The sequence below is a fragment of the Lepidochelys olivacea genome (assembly GCF_965140295.1).
Source record: "Lepidochelys olivacea isolate rLepOli2 genome assembly, chromosome: 5".
NCBI classification, from domain to species: Eukaryota; Metazoa; Chordata; order Testudines; family Cheloniidae; genus Lepidochelys; species Lepidochelys olivacea.
The window spans coordinates 82995646-83012811 of NC_140415.1; the positions used below are offsets into that span (position 1 = coordinate 82995646).

At 41.4% G+C, this 17166-nt stretch overlaps 1 protein-coding gene across 2 annotated transcripts in view; it reads left to right on the forward strand.

The window, feature by feature from the left end:
• ADAMTS19 (ADAM metallopeptidase with thrombospondin type 1 motif 19) overlaps positions 1-17166 on the forward strand; it is a 281932-nt gene that overhangs the window by 203432 nt on the left and 61334 nt on the right. For both annotated transcript variants that reach the window (XM_084629273.1, XM_084629274.1), the window contains 3 exons: positions 164-333; positions 11205-11332; positions 15482-15602. In XM_084629273.1, coding sequence (XP_084485399.1) covers positions 164-333; positions 11205-11332; positions 15482-15602 — 419 coding nt within the window. The remainder of the gene's footprint in view (positions 1-163; positions 334-11204; positions 11333-15481; positions 15603-17166) is intronic.

The window sequence follows — 17166 nt, forward strand, 5'->3', positions numbered from 1 at the left end:
GTGATTTTTTAAATGTGTTTTTAAGATAAACAATGTATTTCATCAAAAGATGTCTGTCTGTTAAAGCAACTTTTTATATAGACTGAATGATGTGGACTGTGTTTTCAGGGTTTGGCAGAATGTCACCAACAAATAAAAGACATGTCTGTTCCATCTTCTCTAGGTCAGGTCCTGAAGGAGATTGTCATGGACCCAGAATACAATACAAAATATGTGAGAATCCTTCTTGTCCTGCTGGAATGCCTACGTTCAGGGACTGGCAATGTCAGGCCTTTGCTGTCAGACCTTCATATCAGAAGCATGTATTCCAGTGGCAGGCTGTTATAGATGAAGGTAAAAGTAAACTATAACCCATTTAACTTGTGATGTAGTTCTATGTATTAGATCCAATATCATAATGTCCATTTAGAAAGCAATATAAAAAAAGAAAATTATAATTCATCAAGCTCAAGCTTAAAAATAAGTTCCATATTGAATCATTTAAATTTTACTGCTCTTCCATCATGCTAATGGCAGTTTCACGTATGTCCACAGGCTTTTGTCTCATCTTTATATTGAAGTTGACCTTCCCAATGAACACATCTTCCATAAAATGAAATATCAATGGCACAAATGCAAAAAGAAATAGTGTAAAGTCTTCCATAAGCACACATTTCTAGCGGAACATCATCAAGATGTTAAAACTTGCCTACCTTGGTTACACATCCAGTTACACAGTTGAAGAGAGAGTGGCGATCCTGTAGCTGGCATTGATTTCAGAGAAATGGAGGGGCGTGGCTTTAACATTTAGCACCCTAGATACCTTGTGCTGGATTTGGCAGAATCCAATGTCTAATGTATATTTTGGACTTGGGTCAGTTTCTTATAAATCTAGACAGCAACCATTCGGAATATTGCATGCATTGGTACAATGAAACAATGTTCCTTATTACCTTGAAGTGTATACTCACCAAGGAAAGAGCGATACCAAATGTTTATGATATCTGTAAAGCTAAAGTTAGCACAAAATATTGACGGCCCAGAAAAGAAAATATTCTACCCGAGTCTGTGCTAGGAATGTGGATGATAGCTGCTATTATACTGAATTTCCTTTAAATTTTGTCATATTGTATTTTCTTCAAAGAAATTAACTTGAGGAATTGAGTTACAAAAGCCATTTTTAAAATAAATCAACTGTTGATAAACATATGACTTACTCATGCAATAATTATTGCGTATTAAAACTCATTCTGAGGTGTGAGATCATTTAGAAATGCTTTATTGCAATTTATAATGCAACATTAAAAGAAAATGTCAGAATCATTCTTATTAACAGCAATCATCCATGTCAGAAAGAATTATGTACCTACATCTTAAAATAACCTTTTTGATTTGCTAAGTGCTGAAGTTCTGAGGTCACTCACAAATTTATTCTGATGAATTGTTTGCTCAAAGGTGACTGTCAAAGCTTGCCAAGAGCAAAGCATCTCATGCAGTGAGCTTTTTAGTGGTCCTTTAACAGTAAGTAAGATTAAACTCAAAATTTAGCTGCTTGGGCATTTAAATCTCACAACGAAAATAATCAGTTTGTCACACTGCCTAACTGAAGATGCAGTCTGATGGTTAGGCCCAGGCCGAAGACTTTGGGTTAGGACTGAGGAGCTCCTCACCTGTTCCAGCTTCACCCTGAATTCCCCCTTAGAAGAAGTAGGCAATCCTTCTTATCTATCATGGTGGTTTCTGATTGGCTACGGCCTCCTTCTAGCACCATCTCCAGCAGAGGTAACATTTATAAGACTGGGCTTTCCACAGTCAAAGTTGAGGGCTATAAACTCATTTTATTTATGTTTATACATTGATATACATTCAAGGGAAGAACTTTACTTCCTGGTATATTTTTAAAAATCCCTGTTGTACTAACAAATATTTCCTTATGCTATTTCTAAAACATAAGATGGAGACTGGTTTATGTTTTCTGTCAAGGGTTCCCTGTACAGCTGGGGTCACAAATCCTGTCACTGTTCAGCTGCAGTTGTCCCAGTTGAGGAGCAGGGGAAGTGAATGCCCTCCCCAAGGTTTTTGCAGTTACTCAAAGTTTTATAGGCTGCAGAGCTTAGGGTATGGTGTGACCACTTTTAACCAGTGGTCCTGTAGTAAATCAGTACAGCTGCTGCTGGAGCAATCTGGAGCATCACTCAAGCTGTCTGGTTGCAATGCCACTGAAATTTGACCCAGCAGCCCCTCTGTGGAGACAGAGGAGCGGCCTGGGCAAATTTCAGTGAGTGGCATTGGAGACCTAGCACACAAGATCACACTACCACTCAAATTTGGCCTGGATACCCTTTCATCCAGACAGTGGGGCAGCTTGGCCAAATGGTGTTGCAACTTGGCACACGAGGAGTCTCTCCTATACAGAAGAGTGCAGGAGAGTCCCCCAAGAACTTGAGTCCTGGTAACACCAGGGAACCAGTAAGTGAGAGGGAAGACTCTCTGGCTGAGGGAGACCCAGAGCCCTGGGGATAACAAGCATGGACCAGAATGAGGTCTCTACCAGGAGGAGGGACCAAAATTCCATTCTCCATACAAAGAAATATCTGAATTGGTGCCACTGTTCAGCAAGGTGCTCAGAAATACCAGTTTTAATTAAACACTGCAACTTCAAATGTAATTTCAGTTTACTTACATTACCAGTGTTTCTCACTATGTGAGCAACAGATTCTTTTTGAAAGAATTGTACATATTTTCAATGGGATTCAAAGAAATTAACATTTGTATATGACCCACTAGTTGGCAGAGGTATAGAGTAAGTGTGACTGGTTCCCTCCAGAATACATTAAAGAAAGAGTAAATGAGATCATATTTTTAGATGAAAACAGTTTAATTGAATAAGTTATCTGTGTGTTCACAAATACATACACAAATGTGCAAACAAACACAAGACATGCAAGATCTTCGACAGCTTCCCAATTGGGGAATTTGCAGTTTGTGAACTATAACTTCTTTTAATTGGAATCTCTATAGTATGGAAGGATCTTTTTCCATATATTCAGTGCTGCACCTTCGTCTGGTGTCCAAGTTTCTTCTTTGATGAAGGTGGGTGTGGTATCTCACCTACACTGTATAATATTATATTTACATTGCATATATAGAATCATAGAATATCAGGGTTGGAAGGGACCTCAGGAGGTCATCTAGTCCAACCCCCTGCTCAAAAGCAGGACCCATCCCCAATTAAATCATCCCAGCCAGGGCTTTGTCAAGCCTGACCTTAAAAACTTCTAAGGAAGGAGATTCCACCACCTCCCTAGGCAACGCATTCCAGTGTTTCACCACCCTCCTAGTGAAAAAGTTTTTCCTAATATCCAACCTAAACCTCCCCCACTGCAACTTGAGACCATTACTCCTTGTCCTGTCCTCTTCCACCACTGCGAATAGTCTAGAACCATCCTCTCTGGAACTACCTCTCAGGTAGTTGAAAGCAGCTATCAAATCCCCCCTCATTCTTCTCTTCTGCAGACTAAACAATCCCAGTTCCCTCAGCCTCTCCTCATAACTCATGTGTTCCAGACCCCTAATCATTTTTGTTGCCCTTCACTGGACTCTCTCCAATTTATCCACATCCTTCTTGTAGTGTGGGGCCCAAAACTGGACACAGTACTCCAGATGAGGCCTCACCAATATCGAATAGAGGGGGATGATCACGTCCCTCGATCTGCTCGCTATGCCCCTACTTATACATCCCAAAATGCCATTGGCCTTCTTGGCAACAAGGGCACACTGCTGACTCATATCCAGCTTCTCGTCCACTGTCACCCCTAGGTCCTTTTCCGCAGAACTGCTGCCTAGCCATTCGGTCCCTAGTCTGTAGCTGTGCATTGGGTTCTTCCGTCCTAAGTGCAGGACCCTGCACTTATCCTTATTGAACCTCATCAGATTTCTTTTGGCCCAATCCTCCAATTTGTCTAGGTCCCTCTGTATCCTATCCCTGCCCTCCAGCGTATCTACCACTCCTTCCAGTTTAGTATCATCCGCAAATTTGCTGAGAGTGCAATCCACACCATCCTCCAGATCATTTATGAAGATATTGAACTATATATATATATATATATATATATATATATAATGGCCTTGTGCCTTGCCTCGCCTCAGGCTCCAAGATCAATGAAGCCCCTTTATTTAAGAAGAACAGAAATCAGAGAAAAATAAATGAGAAATTGTAGAAATAATAAATATGGCGCTAAAGGCAAGTTGTAATTTGGAACCATGGGGTCTTCTTTTAATTTAAATTTCAAGTCACAATTCTTCAGTCAGAAAATGAAGATGGGGTACAACTGTCAAAAAGACAAGTGGCTCTGCACAAAAAAAGAAACGAATACAGAAATGTGCATAAAAAAGTGGTGTCCCATAGTTCATTTACTGTGTCTCTCTCACAAGGTCCCATTTCATTTAAACTAAGGGTCATTTTACCTTTTAATTTCCTACCGTCTATGTTCGTAATGTGTTGATTCACTCAACGCTTGTATTTGACATACAAATAAAACGTGGTGCCTGTAGTGGGCATTATATGTTAATCAAAAGCTTGACAGAGGTACTTTAAGTTGAAATATCCAATATAGCTTTTGCAGCATAAGCATTACTGAGTTATTAAGTGTAATTTAAAGATTGAACAAATACATGGGGAATGAAGACACACCACACAGAACATGGGTTTAAGCAGCAGGCTGTAACTTTACTGAACTAAATTAACACTAGGTTGAACAGCACCCAAAACCTTGCCAAAAAAACTGTGGTCCAGTGTAGATATTCATGGCTTTACAACAAGAGATCTAACACCCGTGGCCTAGCCCACTAAGTCACTGAAGGATGTAGTCAGCCAGGGCCAGCTCTAGGTTTTTTGCTGCCCCATGCAAAAAACATTTTTCGCCTCCCCCCTGCCCTTTTTTTTTTCTTTTACACACGTTGGCATTTTGCAATGTTTTTGTTTTGTTTTGACTGTTTACAATTTTTTAAAAAATGAAAACAGAGAATTTGTAGTTAGTGAAATAAAACAATTTTCTACTTGCGTACTCTTTTAATTTTAACAAAATCACAATTACAGACAATTTGGGTTCAACTATACACTGTAATGTATCTTCCGGTGCGCCCAGTTTCTCATAAATTAAAAGAGTTTATATGAACTGAATTTTTCTGGTTTTTATACTTGCGTAGTCTTTTAATAATTCAGTGAAATGTAAATTTTTTGCAATGGTAGTTTCCATTTAAATTAATTCGAGTCCTGACAAATGATTCTGAGACATGGTGGACCTCAAATAATTTTTTAGTAATTTCAGTTTTGAGAAACTGCGCTCACCAGAAGCCACTGATACTGGTAATATTTAAAAGAATGCGTAATGCTATAGCAGCGTTTGGAGTGAAAAAAACATTTCTTGCTATAAATTCTAATACTTTTAGAGGAGAAGTTTGGGGATGTATTAGCTCAGATAAAGCTATGAATTCATCATACAATTCTACTCCATCGATGTCAGCAGTGTTATCAGTACTGAGCGCTAAATGTAGGTCTTGGCAGTGCTTCATGAGGTCTTCTTTGGAAAACTGATTTTTAATATTTCCAATATCATATAAAAATTCAAAAGTTTCATAATGACCATGAAACTGATAAAATCTTTCTTCAATGGAAGTTATAGTGACATCCAAAACCAAAAAACTACGTCTTTGGTCTGTGAATACACGAACCATGATCTATTAATTTATTCCCCATTTTTCATTTGTTTCTTCATACTGGATGTTATAAATTGACAATTCGACTAATTAAATGGATATTCAGATGTAGGATCTAGTTTTGAAGGACCTTTTTCACAATAATTATTAGCATTGCAGCAGTAATTATTGTTGGCCATGTACTTGGATCCAATCCTATGTCAGTCTCTCCACCTTCCATTAATTGTTCTTCTGTTTTAGATTTGGATAACAGTTCTTTGTTTCTGAACTCTTCAGCTGAAGAAGTACATTTTTGGATGGATTGTGATTGTTTGTCTTCATCAGTTAGTGAAGATAATCTTTGGTCAGATTGTTGTTCATCTTTATCAGTTGATAAAGATAATCTTTGGTTTGATTGGTCTTCATCAGTTGATGAATAATCACTTTCAATGCATTGCTTAGAGCTTTCTTCTTGATTGTCAACTTTTTAAAAATACTTATTTGAAATACGAGATAGTTTTTCTAATTTTTTGCTGTTTCTCTCTTTGTTGCCGGTAGACGACACCGGAAAATCGTTTTCATTTTTGTCCCGGCATTTTAGCCGTATAACCGCTGACACTGACGTGACACGGAAATTGGGGCAAATGGCGCCAATAGGGCAGCACAGTACACACAAGTAATCATGATTCCTGATTTAATTAATCAATAACCATTAATGTTTACACATTTACGCACATTCACATTATGAGTGACTGTGTCACAACGTGACATGATATTTTTCACATCATGCTCCTATCTGGAGATTAGTACTGGAGATTTTTTTTGATCTTCATGTATTATTTTTTTTCCGTACATTGGTGGATTTTTTAAAAAAAAAAAAGATGGCCAGAATGCCGCCCCTGGAAATGTGCCACCCCAAGCAAGTGCTTGCTTTGCTGGTCGCTAGAGCCAGTCCTGTAGTCAGCTGTTGAGATCCCTTTATCACTCTCCCCTCTCATGCAAGCAAATGAGGGTAGAGATGAGGGATACATACTAGATAATGATCCCTGCTAGATCTCAAGAGATTTCATCATCTTCCACAAAACTAGAGTTACCATCCATCTGTATTTCCCTGTGCTCAGGTTTAGGAGCTAGCCAACGGACACCTACCATAACCCTGCACTGGGCCAAACTGAAAGCTACAACAATTCAGAAAGTCCTACGCACCCAAGTAGGCCTCCTGGGTTCTGTGAAGAAGTGGAAAACCCCTCAGAGGAATGGTTAATTCTGTCCTGAGGGAATGGTCCTTTCTGCACCTCTGCTGCCCCTGTGGGTTTGATCAGGCTATTTCCATGGTACACCAGGAGACCCAAGTTCTGCCACATTTAACTCACAGGGATGCATGGCAGGTGATAGCATGACTGTCTTTGCTGACTCCCAAGCCCAAAGAGGGGCTTCTGTACTGTGAAGAGGGGGCAGGCCATCAACCAATCCTGGGTAGCCATTTCCTCTAGACCAGCCATTTGGGCACTCAGGGATTGATTCAAGTGCCCCACTCTATCCCCACCTCAACCTCACTCTCTCCCTTCCCCTCCAAGCTGAACATAGCCACATGGATTGAGAGAAGGGTGGGACTTTCCCCTCACCCAGGCAGCACAAGGGAGTCTGCCGATCCAGTCAACCACCCACCCACTGAGACTGGAAGGCAGTTTAAACTTTAAATATCAGTATTGTGCGCATGTCAGTAAGTGGAAAGTTATTGTTTGATAATCTAAATGTAATTCAAGGAGTTGGCTCTGGATCTGTAAAGTCCTATGTGGCTTGCATCATGACAGCTCAAGAGACCACTGTCTTTATCTGTCCCATTACAGCAGTTGAAGTTCACTGGGGTCACATATGCTGGCAACTCTAAATTTAAAGATCTGGAGGATGTCTATAAGGAAGGATGTTCCAGTGATTAGGGCACTAGTCTGTGACTCAGGAGACATGGAGTCAATTTCCATCTCTGCCACAACTTTCCTGTGTGACCTTGGCAAGGCACTTAGTCTTGCTCTGCCTCAGTTCATCATCTGTAAAATGGGGATAATAGCCCTCCCTCACAGAGTGTAATGAGAATAAATACATTAAAGATTGTGAGGCACTCAGATACTACAGTAATGAGCACCATGTAGGTGTCTAAGATAGATATTACTCAGTGGAGCCCCTTTGGTTCTGGAATTCACTGTCTCAGTGGGTCAGCCAGAGACAGATTCTCTTGACCTTTGGGGCTTGATGAAAGGTCCATCTCTTTGGTCTTTGTCTGAGGATAATGATTGTCTCGTTTAATAGTGAGTGTCGTCCTTCAAATATTGATAATGGTCAACAAGGTATGCTTACTATTTTTAATATTGTTCAACATACAGCCATTCTGCGATAGTGTATTTATCAATAAAAAGTAATAAGTGATTGCATAGTCCTTTCTAGATTTTGCATATGAATCTAAATTCTATCACTGTAATAATTACTGCAGACGAAATCCGGATTCCATTGCACAGCTCCTCCCTTGGTAGTTCTATGCTGGGCAGGGGAAGGATGGATTCTTCCCTCAGTTTGCATAGTGGAAACAGAGATTCTATCTGCCATGAAGCCTCAGGGCTGCAGTAGTCTGCAGTAGTCCATTGCATGGACAGCCTATGATCCAAGTAGTCCTGGATTCAACTTCCCTAATTAATCTGATGCAAAGTTGTGCTTCATGGTACACAACTGATATGGACTTCTTCAATTTGGAAAATTAACAAATAATAAAGGGCCTCATTCGGTCACCTTTCTGCTGAATAGTACCTCGCTTATGGAGTAGTCCTCACTGGAGTAGGTGCTACAGAAGTAAGATTCATGAACTGAGAAGGGAGTTAGGTAACTAGAGTATGAGAAGGTTATATCTATCTTTTCCAAATCAGTATTGTATAAATTATAGGTGGGGTTTGAAATGGATAATTCAGAATGTCCCAAGTTGTGTCTGCACCTCCCTCACCTAGTGGACCAATCCTGCCAAGGTGCTCAGAGGCACCCTGTTTGCCACTCCATCCTTACGGCCACCCTTACCACAGATACCTCCCTGGCAAGGTGAGGTGCACACTTAGCTGGCCGTGCCACGCAGGGGACATGGACTCCCAGAGAAGAATGCATGCACATCTGCATTCTGGAGCTGTGCATGGTCCACCTTACTTGTCACACGTTCCTGCCTCTGCTCCACAATCAACATGTCTAGATTCTCTCGGACAACACCACCGCAGTGGCATACACAAACAAACAAGACAGCACCAGGTCCTGGCCACTCTGCATGGAGGCCATCCACCTCTGGAACTGGTGTTTCTGCCACTACATTGTGCCCCACGCAGCATACCTTCTGGGGGGCCGAGAACCCCCTGGCAGATGCACTCAACCACACCTGGTACCTCAACCATGAGTGGGAACTCCACGACCCCACTCTCTGCTCCATCTGTTGTGCCTCACTGGGAACTCAAGCAAACCACAAATTCCCCTCTACTGCTCCAGGGGACGAGGGGTTGAGACTCCAAAGGTGATGGCCTCTAGTACTCCTTTCTGCCATTCCCCTCCACCCTCAGATTCCTGCGTGAGATCCCCCGAGACGAAGCCACATTCATCCTGGTAGCCCTGTGCTAGCCCCTACAGTTCTCGTTTCCTGATCTACTCAGACTGTCCGCCCGCTCACCAATCAGCCGCTCCACCCTGCCAGACCTCCTCACCCACGACAACAGCAGGGTTCGACACCCCAACACAGGCCCGCTTGAGCTGACAGCCTGGGTTTTGGATGGGGCTCACACGTAGACAATGTCTGTTTGTCATCCGTCTGCTTTGTACTTATGCACAGCAGATGGGATGCCATATGGATGTGCTGTGCCATGAAGTGGAAGCGCTTCACTTCCTGGGTGCAACACCACCACCTTCCCCACTAGGCCATTTCCTGGAGCTTAAGAACTCAGGCCTCGCACTCAGCTCGATCTGTGTCCACCTCACGGCACTTAGTGCCTTCCTCCCTCCACTGGATGGACAGTTGGTGTTTACCCACCCTACCACTACCTGGTTTCTGAAGGGTCTGATGAACTTTTTCATGCCGGTCCTTACCACTACTCCACCCCTGAGACCTTAATCTTGTGCCATCTGCCCTCACCAACCCTCCCTTCAAACCACTGGCCATATGCTCCCTCACACATCTATCCATGAAGGTCCTCTTGTGGCCATCACTTCCACCCAGCTTGTCAGCAAATTGGTGGCCATGATGGCTGACTCCTCCCTGCCCCCCATATAAAATTTTCCATAGGACAAAGTCTCCCTGTGCCTTCACCCTAAGTTCCTCCCAAAACTTCTTTCTGATTTCCATCTCATTTCCATTTCAACCAGTCCATCCAGCTCCCAGTCATCCATCCTATGCCACACACCACTCCCACGGACAGGACACTGCATTACCTGGATGTCCACAGGGCACTGGCCTTCTACTTGGACAGGACTCATGCATTCTGCACCTCCCCATGCCTCTTCATGGCCATTGCAGAATGGTAGAAAGGGCAAGCCCTTTCCTTGAAGCACATATCCAAATGGATCCCTAAGTGCATTACTGAATGCTCTGCGTGCTCCCACACTGCCCAGTAGGATCATGGCTCATTCCACAGTGGCGCACACAACCACTGCCGCCTCCCTGTCAGATGTCCCCTGGCATGAGATCGGTTGTGCTCCATCCACACCTTCATAGCGCACTACACCATCAACCAGTGGGCAGATGCAGATCCAACCGTAGGTCTTGCTGTCCTGCAGTCGGCCTTACCTATCATGTCCTCACAACCACCTCCAAGCTGTGCTTCATACTCACCTGCATTTGAAATACATATAGGGACAATCACTCGAAGAAGAAGAGTTACTTGTAACTGGAGGTTCTTCGAGATGTGTGGTCCCTATTTGTATTCCAATACCCGCCCACTATCCTCTTTGCTGTGGACTCTCTATTCAGCGGTAAGAGGGAGATTGAGGGTGCATCTCCCCACACAACCTCTTATAACCTCTTCTGGAGAGCGTGGCAAAGTAAGGTGCCCATGCTGGACAACAGACACTGCTGCTGAAAACGTTCAGACCCAGCGCATGGTGTGCATGCGCACCCACTTTTGGAATACAGATAGGGACCACACATCTTAAAGAACCTCCAGATACAGGTAAGTAATCTCCTCTTTCAACCAAAATATTAGACAGCTAACATGTGCATATTCTTCTAATTGTAGCAGTTAACATGACATGAGTATTATGTAGACTGAAGTTTTTAATACAGTTGTTTTCTAACAGGAAAAAGAGCTGTAGTTTACCAAACAGAAGAAAGATTCAGTATCTTTTTTTCCCCCATTTGTATTAAATAAAATGAAGTAAGTTTTTGTTATAATTAACATTGATTAATATAAAGAAGGCTGAGCGCCACCACCAAAAACATTGGTTTGGAAGAAGTTTACTTCGATTAAATCAGTTTTACTAACTTGGCATTTTTTTTCCACCAATTTCTATTAAAGAAAAGCCTTGTGCATTATATTGTTCCCCTGTTGGAAAGGATCAGCCTATTCTTCTAACAGAAAAGGTGATGGATGGGACGACTTGTGGTCAGCATGGATTAGATATCTGCGCAAATGGTAGATGCCAGGTATAAATCAATTCTTTAGACTCAACTTTTAACATACTGTACATACGTATTAATTCTGGTAGAATATTGCATAAGGAATGTCCAGAGCTAGGTTACTGCCTTCCTCTTATATCTACATATAAAACGTAATATTTTAAATTCATTTCACTTATTACAATATGTTATATGGCGCAGTACCTGAAGGACTAGCTGGGGCTGAGGAAAGACAGTACAGAAAATGTATACATTCAGATGAGCAGATCTTTAACAACACTTATTGGGGATGAGGCAATAGATGATTGATTTCATTGTCTTGAAGAGGGGCTCATCTTTCAGAAGCAAGGGAAACACTGATGTAGAGTGTACATGTATATTTAATTCAGCCTGATTTCCAGAAATACAGAATTATAGGTCAAGATAAACAACCACCCCGGGGCCTGAATCATGTATAATAAAAGCTTAACACTAATTCTGTGCATACCACCGAATTGCCGCTGTGGGACACGGACTGCCGCCCCATTCTCATTGCTGCCCCAAGCAAGTGCTTGGAAAGCTGGTGCCTGGAGCCGGCCCTGTGTGCATATTACTTAAAGTTTATGCCTTAAAGTTTCACTTGGTACATGGTACTCTAACTGCTCTTTTTTTGTCTCATTTGGTGGCCCTTTGTCCTCCTCACTCCTTTTTAGTCCCAGAGGTTTCTTTTTGGCTCCATCCTAATTAATTATTGAAAATACGATCTGTGGATAGCCCTACACCACTCAGTCATTGTCTTTACTGCAATGGTAGACCTTGCACAGGCATCCTCTAAACCCTATGCCACATCAGAGTATGCCTAGGTTATGATAAAAAGAGATTTTTTAAAGTATTAGCTAAAAGTTTTAATCCACACATTATAAAACCCTGTTGCAAATGGGGCAAGTTGTATTTTAATGTGTAGGTTTCGTCCTAATCAGCTAACGTGTTAATTCAAACACTTTAACTTATACACTTTAAAAATGCCCATGTTATCCTAGTCTAGATATATGATAATAGGAAATAGGAATACAACTCCCATATGAAAATCCTGAGCTGCTACTTTCTTCTCTTTAATTTAAAACAACTATAATGGAGAAATGGAGAAACAGTCATCATGTACTTGAACACGAATAGATTTTCAGTTCACAGTAATTTCTCTATTTTATTTTCTAGTTAGTCTGCCCTTGCCTTGATAATTTATGAGAAGGAGTGGAGGTTTTGTTGGTTTCACTGGATGAGTGCACCTAGAATCATAGAATATCAGGTTTGGAAGGGACCTCAGGAGGTCATCTAGTCCAACGCTCTGCTCAAAGCAGGACCAATCCCCAACTAAATCATCCCAGCCAGGGCTTTGTCAAGCCTGACCTTAAAAACTTCTAAGGACGGAGATTCCACCAAGTCCCTAGGTAACGCATTCCAGTGTTTCACCACCCTCCTAGTGAAAAAGCTTTTCCTAATATCCAACCAAAACCTCCCCCACTGCAACTTGAGACCATTACTCCTTGTTCTGTCATCTGCAACCACTGAGAACAGTCTAGATCCATCCAGTTAGTTGAAAGCAACTATCAAATCGCCCTCATTCTTCTCTTCCGCAGACTAAACAATCCCAGTTCCCTCAGCCTCTCCTCATAACTCATGTGTTCCAGTCCCCTAATCATTTTTGTTGCCCTCCACTGGACTCTTTCCAATTTTTCCACATCCTTCTTGTAGTGTGGGGCCCAAAACTGGACACAGTACTCCAGATGAGGCCTCACCAATGTCGAATAGAGAGGAACAATCACGTCCCTCGATCTGCTGGCAATGCCCCTACTTATACAGCCCAAAATGCCATTGGCCTTCTTGGCAACAAGGGCACACTGTTGACTCATATCCAGCTTCTCGTCCACTGTAACCCCTAGGTCCTTTTCTGCAGAACTGCTGCCAAGCCATTCGGTCCCTAGTCTGTAGCGGTGCATGGGGTTCTTCCGTCCTAAGTGCAGGACTCTGCACTTGTCCTTGTTGAACCTCATCAGATTTCTTTTGGCCCAATCCTCTAATTTGTCTAGGGCACTCTGTATACTATCTCTACCCTCCAGCGTATCTACCTCTCCTTCCAGTTTAGTGTCATCTGCAAACTTGCTGAGGGTGCAATCCACACCATCCTCCAGATCATTTATGAAGATATTGAACAAAACCGGCTCGAGGACCAACCCTTGGGGCACTCCACTTGATACCAGCTGCCAACTAGACATGGAGCCATTGATCACTACCCGTTGAGCCCGACAATCTAGCCAGCTTTCTCTTCACCTTATAGCCCATTCATCCAGCCCATATTTTTTAACTTGCTGGCAAGAATACTGTGGAAGACCATATCAAAAGCTTTGCTAAAGTCAAGGAACAACACGTCCACTGCTTTCCCCTCATCCACAGAACCAGTTATCTCATCATAAAAGGCAATTAGATTAGTCAGGCATGACTTGCCCTTGGTGAATCCATTCTGACTGTTCCTGATCACTTTCCTCTCCTCTAAGTGCTTCAGAATTGATTCCTTGAGGACCTGCTTCATGATTTTTCTAGGGACTGAGGTGAGGCTGACTGGCCTGTAGTTCCCAGGATCCTCCTTCTTCCCTTTTTTGAAGATGGGCACTACATTAGCCTTTTTCCAGTCGTCCGGGACTTCCCCCGATCGCCATGAGTTTTCAAAGATAATGGCCAATGGCTCTGCAATCACATCCGCCAACTCCTTTAGCACTCTCTTATGCAGCGCATCCAGCCCCATGGACTTTTGCTCGTCCAGCTTTTCTAAATAGTCCTGAACCACTTCTTTCTCCACAGAGGGCTGGTCACCTCCTCCCCATGCTGTGCTGTGCAGTGCAGTAGTCTGGGAGCTGACCTTGTTCATGAAGACAGAGGCAAAAAAAGCATTGAGTACATTAGCTTTTTCCACATCCTCTGTCACTAGGTTGCCTCCCTCATTCAGTAAGGGGCCCACACTTTCCTTGACTTTCTTCTTGTTGCTAACATACCTGAAGAAACCCTTCTTGTTACTCTTAACTTCTCTTGCTAGCTGCAACTCCAAGTATGATTTGGCCTTCCTGATTTCACTCCTGCATGCCTGAGCAATATTTTTATACTCTTTCCTGGTCATTTGTCCAATCTTCCACTTCTTGTAAGCTTCTTTTTTGTGTTTAAGATCAGCAAGGAGTCACTGTTAAGCCAAGCTGGTCGCCTGCCATATTTACTATTCTTTCTACACATGGGGATTGTTTGTCCCTGTAACCTCAATAAGGATTCTTTAAAATACAGCCAACTCTCCTGGACTCCTTTCCCCCTCATTTTATTCTCCCAGGGGATCCTGCCCATCAGTTCCCTGAGGGAGTCAAAGTCTGCTTTTCTGAAGTCCAGGGTCCGTATTCTGCTGCTCGCCTTTCTTCTCTGTGTCAGACAGTACCTATACTAATACAGTTAATTCTGGTTATGCTGGGATCTCTAGACTTTTTAATATAAGAACCACATATGGTATTCATTGTAATCTGTTTTTTGTTATCAAATTAGCAATGATGTTTATGAACAGAAATAAGCATAGCAGAGTAATTTGTTTACTGCTAGAATAAATGTTTCTTGTTTTATGTTTAGTATTTGTGTTGATAGCCTTTCAGTAAAACATTAGTAAGGGCTACATTTCCAAGTACATAATACAAGTTCCAGACACTTTTACATTTTTTTTAATATAGTAAACTAGCACAGTAAATGATTTGGTGTCAGATTGTGCCTGGCCCTTATGTGGGTACATTTACAGAGGAGCCCAACGAACCTTCCCCACTTTGCATAGCCAGTGTAAGCACCAAATAAAGCTACTGACTCTGTGATCAGGTGAACATAGGGATTGTGCTGTCCCTACCACCCCCAGGAGTGCATAGTGTCACAAAGGTGAAGGGGCAGGGCAAGGAGGGGGCTGGGACATGGCTCCACCCTATATACACCAGCCAAGAGAACTTGCCAGCCACATGAATGGGGTGGGGGGTTGTTAATAAGCTGCATGTCCCTCCAAAGTGGGGAGGCAAGTTGTCATCTGAAATGCCTTGTGGTGCTCTCCCTGTGGCGGGACAGCTCTGCACCAGTCTCAATGCACAATCTAACCCTTAATTACAATGATAGGTTTATTTTTCTCCACAGAAATTTGGCTGTGATGGAATATTAGGATCTCTGGCACGAGAAGATCATTGTGGTGTCTGCAATGGTAATGGAAAATCATGCAAAGTTATTAAAGGCGATTTTAACCATACCAGAGGAGCAGGTATATCTGCTTATTTTTTACTTAATAAACCATGCAGTGTTTTGATGAAATTGTGTGTCAAGAGGTATGCTCCATTTTTGCTTAACAATAAGTGCCTGAGAACTACATTCAGAGAGCTGCAAAAGACTTCTGTAAAGCTATTGATTGTTGTTTGATTATGACATGCAGTAGTTGAGATGTCAGTGGAAAATTCACATGAAAATTTTCTAATTAAGAAATTGTAAAATGATGCTCTGTCTGTTATGTATTTATTAAATTACAATAGAGAAGGAATTATCTAATTTGCATTGGCTGCAGTTGTATAAAATACTGTTTCCCTCGGTATGAAGGACTGTTTCATAGAACAGGCTGTTTCTGACAGATTGAAACAAATATTTAGTAAACCCCACTTCACAGTTTTGACACACAGTACCTGCATTTGTTTACTGTTCTTGAGAATAAATGTTATCCAGATTACTATACATCACCTACATGAAGGTCTTTAAGCAAAAGAGGAAACAAAGAATATAAAGGACAAATGTCCAAAGAAAACTTCTTATAAAGTGTCATAACATGAGTATAATATTGTGAATAATATCATAAATCTGAATGGCATTTCTGAAATGTTTTAGCAGCTAAGGCCTAAACTGACTCTCGTGTCAGTCTTCCCATAGAGCTGAATAGGATGACTTATGCACATGAGTGTTTGCAGAATTGGGGCCTAAAGCCATAAGGTTGTCCACTTTTTGCTGCATCTAGAAGCAAACACATTTGGAACAATCCTTTATCTGAAAGTGCATTTGATAGATCATTATTTCAACGGTGAAATGTTTCTTTCTAAAGAAATTTGCAAAATTTCAAGATAGCGAGTAGATTATTTTGCACAAGATAGTATAATGAGAAGCAGACTATATATGTTTGAAAAAAAAATCGAGAGATTTCAGTGCAATCTAGACTAATCTAAGCAGTGCTTTAGAAAAGAAAATTGTACAAAGCCTTCAGATACTTGAATTTAGCCCTTCCTGAGGCTGGAGATAATGTAGGACAGGGAAAACTGAAACAAAAACAAGTCTGGAGGCTAGGAACATATAAAGAAAGAGTGGCTAAATTCAGTTACAGATCATAGTTTGAATCTAAAAAGCTATAGAAAAGCTATCAATCAAAATCTGTCAACTCGCATTTATAACAGAGATAAATATCCAAACATATTGTAGGATTTTAGGTTAGAAATATAATAGAGCAGTACTAATCAACTTTGAAGCATGACTATATGAAGAGATATTTTCCAACTTTGGAACTGAAATTTAAATTGTTCAGAGAAATTTTAATTAATTAATTTTTAACATTTTTTTTAAATATGACAATTTCAATTTGTCATAATTTCATGTCAATTTCATGTCAACTATAGGATATCAGGCACAATGATGTCAATACTAAGTAATATAATTTCATATTACAACTATATTTACAAAACGTACGGTCATATGTTATTATTCATTCTGTGAGATCTGACTAGGGGTTTTTAAAGTCTTAGTTCATAAATAAAATTCTGGTTAGATATAGCTTTGCACCAATAACTGGTTTC